This window comes from Triplophysa rosa, linkage group LG4 (genome assembly GCF_024868665.1).
Source record: "Triplophysa rosa linkage group LG4, Trosa_1v2, whole genome shotgun sequence".
NCBI lineage: Eukaryota > Metazoa > Chordata > Actinopteri > Cypriniformes > Nemacheilidae > Triplophysa > Triplophysa rosa.
In genome coordinates, this window is record NC_079893.1 from 26,616,395 (window position 1) to 26,635,561 (window position 19,167).

Consider the following 19,167-nt stretch of genomic DNA (forward strand, 5'->3'; position numbering starts at 1 on the left):
GTCCATCCAATGGAAGTCATTGGGGTCCAATGTTGCTCAGTTACCAACATTCTTAGAAATATATTTTTTGTGTTACATAGAAGAAGGAAAGGTTTGGAATGACATGTGAATGAATAAATGATCAAAGAACTTCTATTTTTGGGTGAACCGTCCCTTTTTTACCAAGACTTCAATACAATTGCTATCAAGTAAAGACATTTAATCTAAAAACTTTGCAGTGCAATTATCAAGTATTTTAGTCCTTTCATTTTAAGAAAGAATGGACATTTTTATTACATTGATTGCACTTGCTGAATGTTAAAAGTGCGATCATTTCAGATTTCAACACAACACCCAAATCCTTCAATTTTACAAATTCGCTTGTCATTGGCAGGCCCACGTGAAGATTTTGGCACAAAAGTAACATTTAATCTAAAAGACAAAAGCAACAGGTTTTTACTTGCTCATTTCAGATTTCAACACAACACCCAATTCCTTTTGTTTTCCAAATTCACTTATTATTCGCAGACCTTCGTGATGTTTTATATTCTAAAAAACAAAAGCAACAGGTTTTTACTTGCTCATATTCCTTACATAACTTTATTGTCATACTGTCTTTGTTATCTCTCCAAAAGGGACTCCTGTGAGGCATGTCATATTCACCACATAAAGTGACATAAACCACAAACAAAATATATTTTACATAAGGTTTGTGATCAGCCAACAGAAAATATATTATATTTTATTACAAAATAATTTAGACAGTAAAGAATGATTAAGAGAACCAAACTTTACAACTTTATTCCTAACCTGATGTACAGTACGTCACAAAATCTTCATGGTCACACAAGATACAACCTTGAGACATGTTAATAGCAGGTGTAAATGGCAAACTCTCGGGTGACCACTCGTGACCAAATCACCTGAGATGGAGTTTAATAGCATGTGTAAACAGGGCCTCTGTGTTTGCACATGCCCAGAGAGCAGCTGCTGATTGGATGATTGCCCCGGAGGAGAAAAACTGAGCGTCTCATTGAAATACAAGCTAGTTTCCCACACTCACTGTTATAGCCCTGAGCATCTAACAATTAGCCAACTTACATTGTTTCAATTACCCTCTGTCATTCCTTTAAAAAGCTGCCATCTCTCTTTCTCGATGGGAAGACGTCAACCTGTTTAACAGACATGGAAAATAAGAGATTGATTACTCTTTCTCAAACAAACAAATCACAACAAGCTTCCTGTCAATCCTTGGCAAATAAACATCACCTTAATATAGGAAAGAACACTGACAGATGTTTCTGTAAAGTGACTTTGTAGTGATATATTAGCCTACCCAGAGGCCAATAATATATCTTGCTCATAATGCTCTCACATCTCCAAATGGAGTTTTCACAAATGTTTAACTATAAAGTTTGTCTCTAATATTCTTGCAAAGTTGCTCATAAAAAAGGAATTATGAACATATGGATGAAGTACAAAGGTGCAAAATGTGTGTAACAGCTCTCTTTTTGATTGTAGATCTTGACACATCTGAGACACTATTGCAATCTCTTCTGAGACTATACAGAAGATAGGCATCGATTCAAATTGAGACAGGCACTTGATTTTATGTATCTCAAAAATGTGTCTAAAATAATTCTCATAGTTATTTTTGTTTTCAGTTTCATTGACGTTTAATTAATGTTTTGAATGAGCTTTTGTTGTTTATATTTATAGATTTTATGTTAATTTAATTTAAATTTATTAGCAATTTTGTTATGTGCTTTTGTCATTTTATTATTTATTTGTGTATTTTTAAATGTTGTTGTATAAGACAAATTTTTAAAAAATTCTGTTATTTTTTTCAGTTTCAGTTGTATATAAAAAAACATTTTTTTTTTATTTTTGAATAATATTTAGGCCAATATTTTATTCGACTTAAATAAACAGAAATGTTTTAGTTTTAGTTAACTATCTTCACACACACACACACGCACGCACGCACGCACGCACACACACACACACACACACAGAGAAGTCTTGCATGCTGTTGGTAAGATTAACTGTGGAGTCACAGCATACACAAGGGCAAATTCTCATGGGAACCGCAGAATCGCTGCTCGTTTTAACAAATACAACGTGTTTACAACACAGACTAATTACAGAGAAAGTTTAGTGTAGCAATACGGTTTTGCGAAGGATATTTCAGTCTCCACTTCAAACACAAAGCTCTCCCAGACTACACAGATATATGGAAACACTGAAGCAACAATTTAGCCACAAATTAATATTCTTACCCAGATGTTGTTCCAAACCCTTATTTTGTTACACGTATTGCGATTAAACACCAGTTTGATGTGCTGCCATATTTGAATATACTCTTTCTAGGACTATTTGTTATGGTTTGTATATATTTACATGCATTATTAATTTGCTTCAGAAGACATTTGTTAACCCCCCAAAGTCATAATTTTACGATGGTTATATGTGATTTTTGGAGGCACTATTCAATGGCATTACAAAGTTAGAAGGAGCCAGGATATTATGTAATATAACCCTGACTGTGTTTGACTGAAGAAAGGAAGACCATGGCATGAGGATGAGTAATGAGTAATATGTAACTTATATTTTCAGGTGAACTATTCTTTTAAATATTGCTTCATGTCATTTAAATAACATGAGCATATCTAGAACTTTTAAACCTTACGATGAATGATGGATTTGGGGTCTTTTGGATTTTGCAAACTCAGATCTGCAGTCAGGTGCCAGATGTTTTTTTGGAGTAGGGGAGATGTAGGGGAGATGTCAGTGGACCCGATATGTTTGTGGAATGATCACACTTCCAAATTTGGGGTATCAAATCCTCTAAATGTTCCACACCCTGTCATTAGTGTCTTTTCACAGATAAGACCCAGATGCTGCACATGCCAGGCATTATAAAGATAGACTCTAAAATAAACAACATAACAACCTAAACCGTAACACTTATAAAACACATATGTGGACTGTGATTGCATTCTGTAGAGGTTTTTGGTATTTTTATGCAGCGCCAAAAAATGTGAACATCTTGTTTGACAGAAGCTCGACATTGAGTGAGAGGGATGGGTTGAGAGAAACAGCAGAGAGAAAGAGAGCGACTAGACCAGCTGTGTTCTCAGACACATGTTAAATCAAAGGTTGGCCATGAAAACTAGGCCAGGCTAACTTATAATTCACAAAGACACACATTATGATCCTGTTGAGTGCTTTTTAACAACACTCTAATTTACACTGTTATCCAAAACAACTTTACAGTGCATTCAATGTATACATTTTTTATCAGTATGTGTGTTCCCTGGTGAACAAACCCATGATCATTTTGCAACATTGCAACCACAGGTCTCCAAATGTGAATATGTGCGTTCAAGGGCTTTAAATGGTCTAAAAACAGAAGTGAGCAGTGAGCTCCCTCTGGTGGCGCTACATAAACGTGACTTTCTTCAACCGTAAAATCGTTGTTTTTTCATTATTGACGTTTTATTTATTTATTTGATAAGAACAGAAACATAATAACATACAGAAAGTAATTAGACAAAACCCCCAAACCCGTTTCTTTGAACGATTATCTGCTAAACCAATGAGCTCATCCTCCATAAAAATGTAACCAATGAAAATGTTCGCCTGCAAATCCGCTTTCTTTTTAGACCGAAAGAGTCGCCTGTTTGAAAATGTAAATAAATATTATTACATTAATATTATAATTCTTATATTTTATTTGAACATAGTTTTAATCCAGAAGCAGCTTTACAAAAATAGTACAGTACTTTATAAATATCAGTGGCCATGTGAAAGTAACCAGCGACTGGTAAAAAAAATAGAGGACTAATGCTTTAACAAAAGCGACCACTTTTACATTATCGCTATTTTAAAAAGTGCAAAGATAATGTTGCTACTTTAATTAGCTTTGCTTATAGCATTTTCAGTCAGGATAACAATCAGCTACCCCATGTCTCCAAAATCAGGACCCAAAAATGGTAGCGCCTTGTTTAGCAACAGAAAGCTGAAGGTGAGTGTTATAACGTGTGAATTTCATTGTGAACGACTTTTATGTGCTTAATTGTTAATCTGACAGATATGATGAAGTATGACACGTCAGAGAATAGTATTTGACATGTTACTTATTCTCTTTTAAACTGACTTGACGATACGTTTCTTCATATCCATTTCATATAGTTCGGTGTCAGCAGACATGAGCAAGCTCAAGAGCTTTTGGCATAATTATAAAGTGCTGATAGTTATGGGGTCTGGCCTCGTGTTGGTGCACTGGGGCTGGTACACGATTAAATCCAATCCGCTGTTGAAGAAGAGCAGGGAGGAATATATTCATGAGCCGGGAATCGTATCATACGTCGCGCCTTCTCCTCCATCTCTGTCCCCTCTGCCCGAGCCGAAGAAAAAGAGAGAATCCAAGTCCAAGGAATAAACTCCAGCTGATGCTCAAGGTGGGCATGGGTTCCCACCCACATTTACCTGTTAACTGACGCAGATAAGGGTGTGTTATGGCCCCTGCGCTTAATCGTTGTCAATTATCACAGTTTCTAACTTTGAAAAGCTTTATATGTCTAATCTTATCTGACTTTGACCATTACTGGAAAGATCCTAAGAATGTGAGAATTGGTTAAAGTATAGACTGATATTACAGTTGGAAAATGGCATGCAAGGAAACCTTGATGCAACAGTAAACATGCTATCAAGAAACATACTATTTACATCAACAAGTTGAGTCCAAGTTCAGCTTGATGGTAGTAGATACAGTATGCATGCATTCTATAATCTGTGCATTCAGAAATGCATAAAAATGGTCCACATTTAACAAGAGTAGCCTAAATAATTTCCCTACCCCATTCTCTTTCTCTTCCTATATTTTTCCACATACCTACATTTGCATTTTACATGTAGCAGACGCTTTATCCAAAGCGACTTACAAATGAGGTAAACAATAGAAGCAATTGGAACAACATAAGGACAACAAAATGCATAAGTGCAGTAAAAACTGGTCTCATATATAGAAAAATTCAAATGTTTCACATTCTTGTTGCCATATTTGACTGCCATATTAACACATACAGTGAGGGAAATAATTATTTGATCCCGTGCTGATTTTGTAAGTTTGCCTGCTTACAAAGAAATGAAGGGTCTATAATAAAAAAAATCAGGGGAAAAATGTTATATAAAGGTTATAAATTGATTTGCATTTCAGTCAGTGAAATAAGTATTTGATCCCCTACCAACCAGCAAGAATTCTGGCTCCACAGATTGGTTATGTGCCTATATGGACCACAGATTAGTCCTGTCACTTTAAGAAAGTACTCCTAAATCAGCTTGTATATAAAAGATGCCTGCCAACAGAATCTGTATCTTCCATTCAACCTCTCCACCACCATGGTCCAGACCAAATAGGTTTTTAAGGATGTCAGGGTCAAGATTGGAGACCTGCACAAACCTTGAATAGGCTACATTCCCATGTATGTGTTAATAGGACTAGGGTCAAGAGACTGGCTAGGACATTTAATGTGCTTCTCCTTAAGCCACTCTTTGGTTGTCTTGGCAATATGTTTTGGGTCTTTGTCATGTTAAAGGCACATCCACGACCCATCTTCAGTGATCTAGTTAAGCGGAGGAGGTTCTCGTCCAAGATTTTACGGTACATGGGCCGTCCCTCAGCCCCTCAATGCGTACCCGTAGCAGAGAAAAAGTCCTAAAGCAGAATGTTTCCAACACTGTGCTTCTCTGTAGGGATGGTGTTCTTGGGGTCATAGTCAACATTTCTCTCCCTCCAAAAACAGGAGTCAATTTTGGTCTCACATCACTTTCTCCAAAGCCTTTTCTGAACCATTTTGATGTTCATTGTCAAACTTCAGATGAGCCAGACGGGCCTTCTTGGGCAGGAGGACCTTGCGGGTGCTTCAGGATTTCAGTCTATTTTGGCATAGCGTGTCACGAATGGTTTGCTTGCTAACTGTGGTCCCAACTGTCTTGAAATCATTAACAAGCTTCTTCCGTGTAGTTCTGGGCTGATCTTTAACATTTTCTCATGATCATCTTTACTCCATTGGGGAAATCTTGCAGGGAGCTCCAGACCCAGGGCAATTGATAGTTATTTTGTATTTCTTCTATTTCCAAATAATCGCACCAACAGTTGTCTCCTTCTCACCAAGCTTCTGTCTGGGAGCTGCAGGTTTTCTGGATCAAAGCACAGTAACATTTAGCCTACATTTCCTAACCGGTTTTAAAGGTTTAGGTTTATTTTCAATCGAGGTGGAATACAAAAAAGTTCTTGAGTTACTTAAAAAAATTATTTATTAACATGAGGACTTGTAAAAAGATTTACTAAAAGTATAACTATTCAATTAATTTTTTACAAGAATAAGAATATTTACACAACACATAACATCACTTTTGTACCCACTGTTACAATCATAGTAGCAACTAGATAGTAGAGTTTGAGAACAAACTTTATGTTGGCTTGACAAAGCCTGGCCTGAAGACTTTAAAATAGTTTTATAGGTTTGAGGTTTAACATTGTCCAACATGATAGAATGAAATAATGTTACCCCAGTCTGTAAAAATCGGGCTAAAGTCTAAAGAAAACCAGGCTTACCCTGTTGTTAGCTTTAATTAGGATATCGTTAGCATGATGCTAACACAAGCAGCATGTGCTCACAAGTTTAGCTTGTTGATAGTAGATACAGTATGCATGCATTCTATAATCTGCATTCAGAAATGCTTAAAAATTGTCCACATTTAACAAGAGTAACCTAAATAATTTCCCTACCCCATTCTCTTTCTCTCTATATATTTTTCCACATACCTACATTTACATTTTACATTTACATTTAGTCATTTAGCAGACGCTTTTATACAAAGCCACTTACAAATGAGGTAAACGATAGAAGCAATTGGAACAACACAAGGACAACAAAAAGTATAAGTGCAGTAAAAACTGGTCTCATATTGCCCACCACAGTATACAAAGCTAAGGTTTATTTTGTTTTGACCTTTAAATGACATGTCTCGGTTTAAGTAATCTTTCAGCATTCCACTGATATGCCAGTGTTTACTTGCTTACATGCATGCGTTTTGCTTAATTTTATCTGAAGTGACTTGAGCGACTTGCAGTGCTTTCAAGCTGTACAGTTTATCAATACTGTGTGTTACACGAGAAACGAACCCATAACCTTTGCTCCGCTAATACAAAACTTTACAAATTGAGCTGCAGGAGCAAGTTTTTGTTGCCTTTCTGTCCTAATCTCATGTTTTCCATTCTAGAGTTCCTTAACCCCCCAATCGAAGACATTGGTGTACATTGAGGACAGAGAAGATGAGAAACCACAGCTGGCTTAGGAAGAACTGGCTGTGGGTTGCTGGTGGTGCATTTCTTGGTATCCATTTGGGAACATGGGCCCTGCAGAAGGTCACAAAAAATTCGGTGCGCTCCGAACAGCAGCTCAGAAACAAAGGTGTTTCAGAGGACTAACAGAGCATGAGAATTGGATGTAGAACTTTAAGGAAAATATATATTTTTTTGTGCTTTCTCAGTGACAACCTAACAGCCTTATTGTCTGCCTGGTGAATATACTTAGAAACAGTATGTGTTTTTAGATTTTAAAGCAGATATCTAATCTTATCCCTAAAAAGGCAAAGTCCATGAAGTATTTATTGAGACATAGAGGGGCATATTGATCACAAAACGCCACACATGTTCAGAGTCCTCGAAACAAGCATTTCTATACGTCCATTTATGTGGGATGGGTTTATTATTTTATGACACCTGTGTGTGCAGATTGGAACCTGTGCTGTATATAATTGACCACTATCTGCTATGTACAGATGTAAACAAGGATTTTTATTGATGTACTTAAAAAAAAAGATTCATATACAGTCTCTTGTGTAAGATTTGATCAGTAGAATATCAACGATTACAGTTTGCATTAGTACAGTAGTTAACATGTTTTAATGGGCAGAAGCTTTGTTTTTCTTTAAAAGTCACCAGTAAAGGCATGGATTTCTGTTTGGCTGTTACAGCATAAAGGGAATCACAGCTTTTCTTGATTTGGGGTAGTCTTTAAATTTCTGCAAGTAATACCTGTGAAAAAGACAAGAGGTGTTAACTGAAAAGCATCAGAAAAATGCTTTGTATTATTTTCAAGTTGTCACCACAAGACAAAATCCTACAACATCGGTAACTTTACTGGGATAGAGGCAGCATGCTCGACAAATATAAGCAGTAATTATCATTAAAATAAAAACATTGATTCTCAAGCTCTGTTCAATAGACTTTTAATGCACAGTCCAAACCTGGTGCTAATAAATATTGATTAAAATAGTCTGATCTAACTTGATTGCTTTTATTAATATTTTTTGTTTAAGTTAACTGTATTTTTAATTGACATCATCTACATCTTGGTTGGATCCTTCCTTAGAATTTCAAGTTCATGCTTTATTAAAATCCTATGCGGGTAATTTGGATGCAGCGGAAAGCAAGAACATTCCCAGACATAAATACATATAAAGATTATTGTTTATTTATTGTTTATTAAATTACTTTAAGAATTTCCACCATTTAGCAGCCGGATTGCACAAGGGACAATTGAACAGCCAAAAAGGTGGCCTGCCTGTGATTCCTAAAATGTTGTGGCATTTCACAAAGTTTTTGAAAGAAAATTGTTGGTGCCGCACCTGTGATGGTGGTACGCTCGTGGCCCAATAGAGCAGATGGTGAAGAAGGCGAAGGTGAAAGCAGGAAAGGACCAGGTGGCCACAGCGAATCCACACCATTCAATGATCTCTCCGAAAAAATTGGCCCCAGATACCAACTCAAACATTCCCCCTGAAAATAAACAGTGAACATACAATTCAATTTTGATTTAAAAATATGTTTTATTTTTGTTATGTGGTAAAAGTTTTTGTTTTGGCTCTACGCAATGTTCTAGAAACAAAATTCTGTAGTCAGAATCGAGTAAATACTGACCTCTGGGGATTTTATAGCTGACCTCTCCTGGTTTCCTCAGGTTTCGTAAAATGTAGTCACTGTGGATGTTGATTGCCATTCCTGAGATAAACATCAACACACCTAGAGGGAACCATCTAAATGTTAGTTACATTTTCACAAAAGTGAATAAATTTCACTGTTTTGTGATTTGTAAGCATGCAGTAAAATTAAATTGGTTCCATCAAACAAAAAAGTTTAAAATTATTTGGGAACCATGTACCGATGAGAAAGCGTGTGTCTCTGTGCCAGTCTGTTTTGTATTGAGCGCAGTGAAGCAAATAATGGCCCTGCAAAAAGCCATTCAGAGAACAGAAGATAACCGCAGATACCACGATGGAGAGAGGAGACGGTCTGCCTTTAGTCAGCAACGAATACACGAAGGTCCTGCAAGATCAATAAGATTAATGAGAAATTATAATTTATGTCTTTAAATCTTTTCAGAAGTTTCTTTTACAAAATGCTGTCCTCGGTTTGTTTGTCCAATCAGACTTGCAACCTCCCTGGCTAGTTGTAGTATACTTCAACTTTAAATACAATCCACAACCAACATGCATTTGATGTTTATTTTGTATTTTTTTGCTCAGGATGTTTGTTTGCAGATGAGTAAACCACAGCTGTGGCAACCTCGAGTCAGCATGTCTGTTCGCAACATGATGTTTCAGCACAGACATGCACAACATCAAATTTTGTTGAAGGCATTGGATAAGATTAATTTGACTTGGTAATATCAAATATTTTTGCATGCTTGTGGCTGAAAATGATCCCCATCAGCAAGTGATCAGTAAACCAAAACTCGCATCACCTGTGGCTCGTAAATTGTTTATTTGAAGACCCCGAAATATGGGATCAGAATTGTTGCAATATTCTGAATAAATAAACTATGATCCGCAAATAAATATAGAGAGTTTCACAAACATTTTTTAAATCCACATATGCTCAAAAAGCGAACCATAAATATATGTTAGACGTTCCACAAAAAGAAATGGAATTCACAAATAAATACAATGAGATTTGCAAATAAAAAATATTTACAAATTTATTTTAATGGCATTTATTTGTAGACTGCATATATGTGGATCGCTTTCTGCACATTTGTGGATCGCTTTCTGTGCATTTGTGAATCGCTGCACGCATTTGTGGATCAGTGCACGCATTTGTGGATGGCTCTCTGTGCATTTGTGGATTTTGAAACATTTCTAACGTCAAGACGTGCTCACTATCCACAAATAGGTGGACTCCGCCCACTATCTACGCAAGCCAATCGGGTAACTTCCGCTTTCGTTGTCCAATAGGGCACGTTCTAACTTCAGCCAATCACTTTTTGCTCTGCACTAAGATTCAGGGAGCTAACATGGCGGCTAAAATGCGTGATATACTAAGAAATGCGAATGGCCTCTTCTTTATTACTACTCAGTAATGATTGTTTGTGTTTATATGCATTGTCCATATGTTAGTAACAAACGACTGAAACGTTTATGACTTGATAACAGCGTGCACGGACTGGGGTGGACAATACCGGTGACTGGGGACTGATTTGGTCTGCTGCAAGCCAGCCGTTGTATTGTCTTTATGTATCAAAGTGATAAATTCCGATTTTGGCATTCGATAAAATATAATCTGTTTCCCCGATACTGCATGGGTAAGCAGCTAGTTCGCGCCGGACACTCAGCGCGTGCCTCCTTTCAATGTGTGCAACGTTTGCATTGCAATGCGTGTCCGTGTACTATATATGATGGCAGAATTAACGTGGAGGAAATCATCAGCACTGTGAATTTCTATGTCATTCATAATTTAAAATAAAACGTAATTTATTCAGTCATCTCTGTTTATCCCATTCCTGAATGATCTCTGCATGCTGTGGTTTAACTGTTCTGTATACTGTCTACCTCTTACCACAACAAAGGATGTCGATCCTTTGACTATGATCTTGTGCACACAATATATTCTCAAATTCACACAGCAACCCCAAAAGTAAACGATGTAGGCCTAGTAAAATTTGTGTTTTCGAACCTTACCATAGTAAATATTGGTAACTGCAGATAATCAATTTACTGTAGTTAATAAAAAGGGTTGTGGCAGTGCTCTTAGTATAGCGTGTTATACGATATACGTCTCCATTTTTCCTTGTGCTAAATAAATCAATATTGTTGGGTTATAATTATGTATATATTGCTGCCTTTTAAATGACACATAGGACAGCTTTAAAATACTGTTTATTTCATTTATTTATTGGCAAATAAAAAAACAACGGGGGAAATAAGAACGCAAGGGAGGCAACACAACTTTTCTCTTCGATGAAAAAAGTATGAAGCAAAATATAAAATTGCCAAATAAAAATGAATTGAAGCTAAATGTACAAATTAATGGGTTCTCCATACAAATGCACAAATGGCACTGGATATTACATGGCATTTCAGTAAATCCTTTTTCATACAGAGATCCCGGAAAATATGCGGAAGATGTGTCCCGGGATGATTTTGGTTCACACTGCCAGTGATTTTCTGGAACCTGTGCGTGCTTTCACACACATCCTAAAGACGTGACGTGTAATGTACTGTAATGTAGTCGGGAACGTAGCGCTGCCACGGTGAAGGAATTTTCCTTGCGGTGATATTGGCTTTTTTATAGTTCAATAGCGCGGTTTGCTATATTATAACCGCATTCCTTCTATATTTAGTGCCAAATAGGCCTAAAAAAGCTCCTAAATGGGGTTATTATATAGCATACATTGTTGGTTTTTAAATGATAAAGATATCAATTTAAAACAAAATAACTACTTTTTATGTAGCCTATTTAGGCTATTGGTAAATGCAGAACACTGAAGAATGAGACGCAAGAACCAAGGCATAGCCCAACCAGCTGAAGTTAAATATAAGAAAAATATGAATATATGAAAACAAAAGCAAATTGTTTGGGCTTGTTGGTGCAAATTTACAGAACCTCAATAAAAATTATAACAGAACGATGCGCAGTTTTAATAATAAAAAAATTGTCAGTAGCCTGTTTCTTCTTTAACTGCAATACAAAAGGCAATTATTTTGTTTTGCATGTTTTTGTTTAGAAAAAACAAGCATGCTCAGGTAGGGTCAAATCAGTCTGTTAATAAAAAATCGCTCCTCCACGTCATGTACATCAAGAGACGTACAAGACTTGTTTTAAAGGTTGCTAAGCGATCAAGTTTATTAAAGTTCTCTACCATTGTAACTTCGTGTTGATCGATGAAGTTATTTAAAACTTGCTGCATTTAGAGGCGACATATTCTCTCTCAATTTCAGTTTACACGCTCGGGACACATACAAACACTCGAGACCTCCGAAGAGTACAGCGGATATTTCGGACTGTTGAGCGAATCACTGGTACTACCCTTCCACTGCAAGAACTGTACTCTTCCAGAGTGAGCGAGTAAAAGGGCTCGCAAAATCTCTCTGGACCCCTCACACCCCAGCACACTTTCTCTTTGAACTGCTGCCGTCTGGTCGGCGCTACAGAGCACTGACCAAAACAGCCAAATAAAGTTTCTTCCCTCAGGTCATCTACCCCATGAACAGTTAAATGTTCTCCCCACTGTTCAATAAATATGTGCAATACTAAACTACTCACTTATACTCATATTTATTTATTATACATATGTTACTGATTTAATATATCATACAGCTATCCCATTCCCTTACACAATTTGTATAAAGCACCTTATAACTTGTATATATGTAGCACATGCATACAATATAGCATCCGCTGCTCTTTTGACATATATTATTTTTTTTCACATGTGTATTGTCTATTACATATTTATTTTTATATATTTTGTTACCTGTGTCTTGTCACTTTCAACTATGTGCACTGGCAGCTTCTCTCACTAAGACAAATTCCTCGTGCATAGAGCACATTTGGGCAATAAAGCTCCTTCTGATTCTGATGTATGTTCTTTGCGTTATTATGGGAAACTTTATGTGAGCTGTTCATATGATAGTAAATGTATTATACTACTACAGTATTTCTATGTGGGGAATTGTGGACAGAATTGTCCCACATGGTCATCTTGCAATATAGCCTACTTACGCTGCTACCACTATAAAGACAGCGCTTACTATTGTTGATGTTATGGGTAGTGTTTCTTACAGTGATCATTTTTGTCATGGCAAAGAGTTAGACAGTAGCCTATACAGAACAGTTTAGCCACAGCCATAGCCGCGGGAACGTATTTTGAGCAGGGGGTGCTGTGATTTTTTTATGACTGTGTTATGACTGTGCCATGGGCGAGCCGCTTAAGTTTAATGTTAATAAATAACGGAGGCAAAAATCTGTTGCTGCCGAGAATAAAGAAGATCCCAGTGTGATTATAGGATGCAGCATAAAAACAAACGCATGTATGTTATATGTATGCCTATAGCCGAAGCACAATCTGTTGTACGAAAACTAGCTGCGCGGCGGCAGCTTAAGCACCCAAACAAAAACCATGGGCAAACCGGTCACGCGGTTAAACAACTGCATGCTGCACGGCAACAGCACAGAAATCAACCCGTAACGTTACATATTCTGCCTGTAGACCTATTAGCCACAATCTCAAATCAAGAAATAACTGTCTTACATTTCTGCTGGCCTGCATGCAAAACTCCGAAAGTGGCATTTCTTCCTGGGTTGACGCTGCTGAAGTGCTGCATGAGGTAAAAAAAGTCTGAAATTCGTTTTTTGCGCCATTTGGATAAGACCGCTCATGACACTTGACCTTCACTAACGCCGTGACGTCATAAGACGCTTGCGTTGTCATTGTAACAGTAACGTTATTAATGTTTTTAATGGATATTAGTGAATAGACGCATTAATAAAATGTATTATATTTATTTTTGATAAAAAATTTCATTTACGGAGTGTCTGTTTACACAGAGTAATGATTACAAATAGCCCGCCCAAGGCAGCAATGCTTTTTACTCTAACCGAAAATAGCTGTATTTTCTTTGAATTAAGTAGAAATAGTAGTTAGATGCTATTGATACTTATAAATAGTGGCAAATAACGTTACTTTACCCTAAACTTTATGAACACAATTTTTACTGAAAACAAATGCGAGAGTTTGATTAGAACCCCGGCCTCCCGTGTCACATTATACAGACTTCACACCTTACGCCACCGCAGTCTTTGTTCAAAATGAAGTCGTTCTTACATATTCTCTATTCCAATCACATATTGGTGTATGGAGGACTAAACCTGCAAAAATTATAAATAAATAAATGTATAAATAAATAAATATGTAAACGAATAAATGTAATAATATGAAAATAAATAAAGGAATGAATGGTTTGATAAAAGAAAATAATTCGTTTTAGCTATTATTGATCTTAGCTTTAACTTTTCTTTTCATTTTTTAAATTGATTTATTATTTTTTGTGTCCATTTTTTAATTATTTTTAATTATTATTATTTTTTATTTTTAGATTATTTTATTTATCATTTCCTTTTATTTTTACATTTATTTATTTATACGTTTATTTATTTTTATATTTATTTATTATCGCATGTATTTATTTCCACTTTTATTTATTTATTCTTGAATTTATTCTTACTTTTCTGTGTCTTGTATGATAATTAGATGGGTTGGTCTTGCCTACTATTGGTTCAGCGTAGATTGAAGCGTTTGATCGATTACTCTTGACTTGTTTTGGACTAACGTCACGTCACTCACTGATCGTTTGCTTCGTGTATAACGTTAAGTAACTATGGCGGGCGCACAATTAGCTAGAGAGTTACAGCATTTAGCCAATGAAGTCGATAACCATGCATCAAATGACTATGTGTCATTCAGATTAGATGCACTTATTGATGATTTATTACAGATTGACGGCGAGATAAATGACAAAGTTCTTCCTCAGTTGTTAGCCTCTTTGCAGCACATTCAAAGTCTGTGCGAGTCAGAGGGTGCTATGGTGGTGTTACAGTTCAACTGGTGAAAATCATAAAGCACAAAATGTAATAAGGTTTAACTACACAGATGAGCTTGTAAACCGAAGTCGCAAGCTAACGCTTTGTCAAAGTGATAGTTATAAGCAGCCTTTCGGTTAGAAAAAGCGTAAAGATTTAATGTAACATAATGTAAATGAATTGAGACATAGTGAACTTAAGTCACAAGTTAACACGGTAGTAATGAGCATCGTTCTTTCACTACAGGGGCCATCAAATGGAAACCATTCCTTCTAAAAAGACGTGGTTACTAAACGGTACTCGTAAACTACATTCCATAAGAGATAAATAACACAGAGGTCACAAGTTAAAGACGGGCATATTCCCTTGATTCATCCAGCTGCATATTGTTGTGTGACATCTTGATATTATTGCAAAGATCCGCAGCAGCTAGCATTGGAAATAGCTTAGTAGTGATTGTTACCGTAGTGACACGCTGCCTCGCTTTATTGTATGCGGTACGAATCCCGTGTCAAATCGCTTTATTTATTTTTTCACCTCGCTTCAGCCGTTACGGGCGATCATACCAATAATTTGCAATCTTAACAAGAATGTCAAAATCATGTAACAAGAAGCTGCAGCACCCCATCCCGGCTATGGCACAATCAGCAGAGATCATTCAGGAATGGGATAAACAGAGATGACTGAATAAATTACGTTTTATTTTTAATTATGAATGACATAGAAATTCACAGTGCTGATGATTTCCTCCACGTTAATTCTGCCATCATATATAGTACACGGACACGCATTGCAATGCAAACGTTGCACACATTGAAAGGAGGCACGCGCTGAGTGTCCGGCGCGAACTAGCTGCTTACCCATGCAGTATCGGGGAAACAGATTATATTTTATCGAATGCCAAAATCGGAATTTATCACTTTGATACATAAAGACAATACAACGGCTGGCTTGCAGCAGACCAAATCAGTCCCCAGTCACCGGTATTGTCCACCCCAGTCCGTGCACGCTGTTATCAAGTCATAAACGTTTCAGTCGTTTGTTACTAACATATGGACAATGCATATAAACACAAACAATCATTACTGAGTAGTAATAAAGAAGAGGCCATTCGCATTTCTTAGTATATCACGCATTTTAGCCGCCATGTTAGCTCCCTGAATCTTAGTGCAGAGCAAAATTGAATCTGCCTACAGAAAGGAGGTTGCTCAGCTGGCTGCCTGGTGTAGTCAAAACAACCTAGAGCTGAATGCATTCAAGACAGTGGAGATGATAGTGGATTTCAGAAGGAACCCTCCATCACTTCCTCCCCTCACCATCCTGGACAGCACTGTGGATACTGTGGAGTCATTCAGGTTCCTGGGCTCCACCATCTCTCAGGACCTGAAGTGGGAGTCCCACATAGACTCCATTGTAAAGAAGGCCCAGCAGAGGTTATACTTCCTCCGTCAATTGAGGAAGTTCAACCTACCACAGGAGCTACTGACCCAGTTCTACTCAGTGGTCATCGAATCTGTTCTGTGCACTTCAATTACTGTTTGGTATGGCTCGGCCACCAAATCAGACCTACGAAGACTACAACGGACAGTTCGTAGTGCTGAGAAAATTATTGGTGCTCCTCTGCCCACACTTCAGGACCTGTACGATTCCAGAGTGAAAAACAGGGCAAGAAAAATCATCATTGACTCCACACACCCAGCACACAAACTCTTTGATCTGCTGCCCTCTGGCCGGCGCTTTAGAGCACCAAACACCAGGACTTCCAGACACAGAAGCAGCTTCTTCCCCCAGGCAATCTCCCTCCTAAACAGATAACTGCTCCTTAAGAGCAATATTCCACTTCCACTACTCCTATAGTGTGCACTATAGTGCCTTATTATATCTACATCTTATGTATACATGTATATAACACTACCTCTACTTACTAAATTATCCATTTGCACAAGTGTACATACAATCTGTTAATATGTTTATTCTACTATATACTACCCTGTACAATGTCTCTTATATGTTATTATCCCCCATTTTCTGTAAAATAGTCTTTATTTTATATATGCACAATTTAGAATCTTTTAGACTGTAAATCGTATTATATTGTATTGTCATTGTGTTGAATGTCTGTACTAGAAGCTTCCAACACCAAAGAAAATTCCTTGTGTGTGCAAGCACACTTGGCAATAAAGCTCTTCTGATTCTGATTCTGATTCTGATTCTGAAAACGTGATTGGCTGAAGTTAGAACGTGCCCTATTTGACAACGAAAGCGGAAGTTACCCGATTGGCTTCGTAGATAGTGGGCGGAGTCACCCTATTTGTGGATCGTGTGCACGTCTTGACGTTAGAAATGTTTCAAAATCCACAAATGCACAGAGAGCCATCCACAAATGCGTGCACTGATCCACAAATGCGTGCAGCGATTCACAAATGCACAGAAAGCGATCCACAAATGTGCAGAAAGCGATCCACAAATGTGCAGAAAGCGATCCACATATGGCAGAAAGCGATCTACAAATAAATGCCATTAAAATACATTTGTAAATATTTTTTATTTGCAAATCTCATTGTATTTATTTGTGAATTCCATTTATTTTTGTGGAACGTCTAACATATATTTATGGTTCGCTTTATGAGCATATGTGGATTTAAAAAATGTTTGTGAAACTCTCTATATTTATTTGCGGATCATAGTTTATTTATTCAGAATATTGCAACAATTCTGATCCCATACCCCGATGTCATTGAACCGACTTGTGACTTTTTACAACAGTCGTAACGGCAGGCAAAGAATGTGTAGTTCCATAATCTTTTGCTAAATTTCCTAGAAAATGCCTTTTTCTTGTTGACTATAAAGTAACAATTTGTTCCACACAAAAGTAGTTCATTTAGAACACTGCAGGAGTTTTTCATTCGCTTACAATTTAACAGAACGACAGCCGGAAATTGTTAATGATTTGTTCCTCTGTGAGCAATTATGTTCGTCTATTTTTAAAATGTGTCTTGACATCAAGCAATGCTGTTGTCTGAGCTCGAGTCTTCAAAATTCTTTGGTGGCTCTTACAAAAGTTTTTCCTGCCACTTAATACCACAAGATTGTGTTATAACTGAAAAAGCAACTACTTCCTGTACGCAGCTAAATAGCTTATCTGCAAAATTGTATATACTGTATATAGTCTTGGTACCAACTCACTGTCATATTACAACATTTTGATTTCTATTTTCTTACTGTTTTTCTTACATATTTTAAAATCAAATGTATTTCTTTTTTCATATTTTACTTCCTATCTTTTGTTTTTATTATCATTTTAAACCATTCCTTTGTAAATATATTTAACTTTTATTTTTATTTATCTCTTTTAATGTAAATTTCTATCAAAAGCACTTTCTAATCTCCACTTGAGCACTTCGAATTACCATATAAATAAAGCTGACTTGCCTTGTCTCGACTTACAAAACACCAAATAAAAACCATCCTGGCAACTTTGGCAGTATTGCTGTGCTTAGTGACATTGGGTTACTGTTGTCAGAGATGCAATAGAACATAATAAAAATGTTACCTTTGAAAGTAGTGCAGGCAAAAGGTACAAAGAAGCAGAATTCGTCCCATACCAGACAAACTTTCTGTTGACAAAACCAAAAGCACAGGAACTAAGAATGATGGAAGTTCCTGGATAAACCAGCCTGCCTTGGCTGAAACCATCAACCCTGTATTCTTTGTGTCCACATAGCGCCCATATGGAGTGTGAGTTGTCATTTGCCGAAAGAGGTAAAGCACTCCTCCGATTACAAATGCCCAGCTTCCATAATAAACTGTGCGTTCCTGGCAGATCATTGTAAAAAACACCCTGGGGCTACAGTCCACTGCTTAACATTCCAGAGAAGCACTGTGATGCAGCTCAGTGATGAAAGTGACTTCCCATATGCTATGCCATGAAGTTCCTCCCTCCAGATTTCATTGGCTCTCAGCGTGTACATGAATTGTAAAATACAGTACACACACCGTATCCATCCTACAGGGTCAATGCAGATAAAGAGGTGGAGTCAATCAGTGACTAGTCTCTCTCTCGCTCTCGCTCTCTCACTCTTACTCCCGTCCTCCTCCCTCCTCTCTCTCTTCTCTCTCTCTCTTCTCTCACTCTCACTCTCCCTCTTCGTCCTCCCTGCCCCCTGCTCACCCTTCCCTCTCCCTCTCGTCGGGGTCTGCTCTTCTCCTCGTCTCAGTGCGTACTCTCTCTCTCTCTCTCTCTCTCTCTCTCACTCTCA

General features: G+C 37.2%; 1 protein-coding gene across 2 annotated transcripts; it reads right to left on the reverse strand.

Annotated features, from left to right (window-relative positions):
- Positions 1-7,487: 7,487 nt before the first annotated feature.
- srd5a2a (steroid-5-alpha-reductase, alpha polypeptide 2a) lies at positions 7,488-18,977 on the reverse strand. 2 transcript variants are annotated; one of them, XM_057332473.1, is made up of 5 exons: positions 18,462-18,977; positions 9,213-9,376; positions 8,972-9,073; positions 8,680-8,830; positions 7,488-8,086 (listed from the first exon to the last, which is right to left on the reverse strand). In XM_057332473.1, exons 1-5 carry the CDS (start codon positions 18,734-18,736, stop codon positions 8,020-8,022), a joined length of 759 nt encoding a protein of 252 aa, XP_057188456.1. In that variant the 5' UTR covers positions 18,737-18,977; the 3' UTR covers positions 7,488-8,019. The 2 variants fall into 2 exon arrangements, with proteins under 2 accessions (XP_057188456.1, XP_057188457.1); XM_057332474.1 differs by lacking the exon at positions 18,462-18,977 and adding an exon at positions 13,581-13,835.
- Positions 18,978-19,167: the final 190 nt, after the last annotated feature.

Coding starts and splice junctions, on each gene's coding strand:
- srd5a2a (XM_057332473.1), bottom strand. CDS start 18,736: ATGATCTGCCAGGAACGCACAGTTTATTATGGAAGCTGGGCATTTGTA. Junction 9,377..18,461: donor TGCCTGCACTACTTTCAAAG/GTAACATTTTTA, acceptor TTGATCTTGCAG/GACCTTCGTGTATTCGTTGC. Junction 8,831..8,971: donor CAGCTATAAAATCCCCAGAG/GTCAGTATTTAC, acceptor GTTTATTTTCAG/GGGGAATGTTTGAGTTGGTA.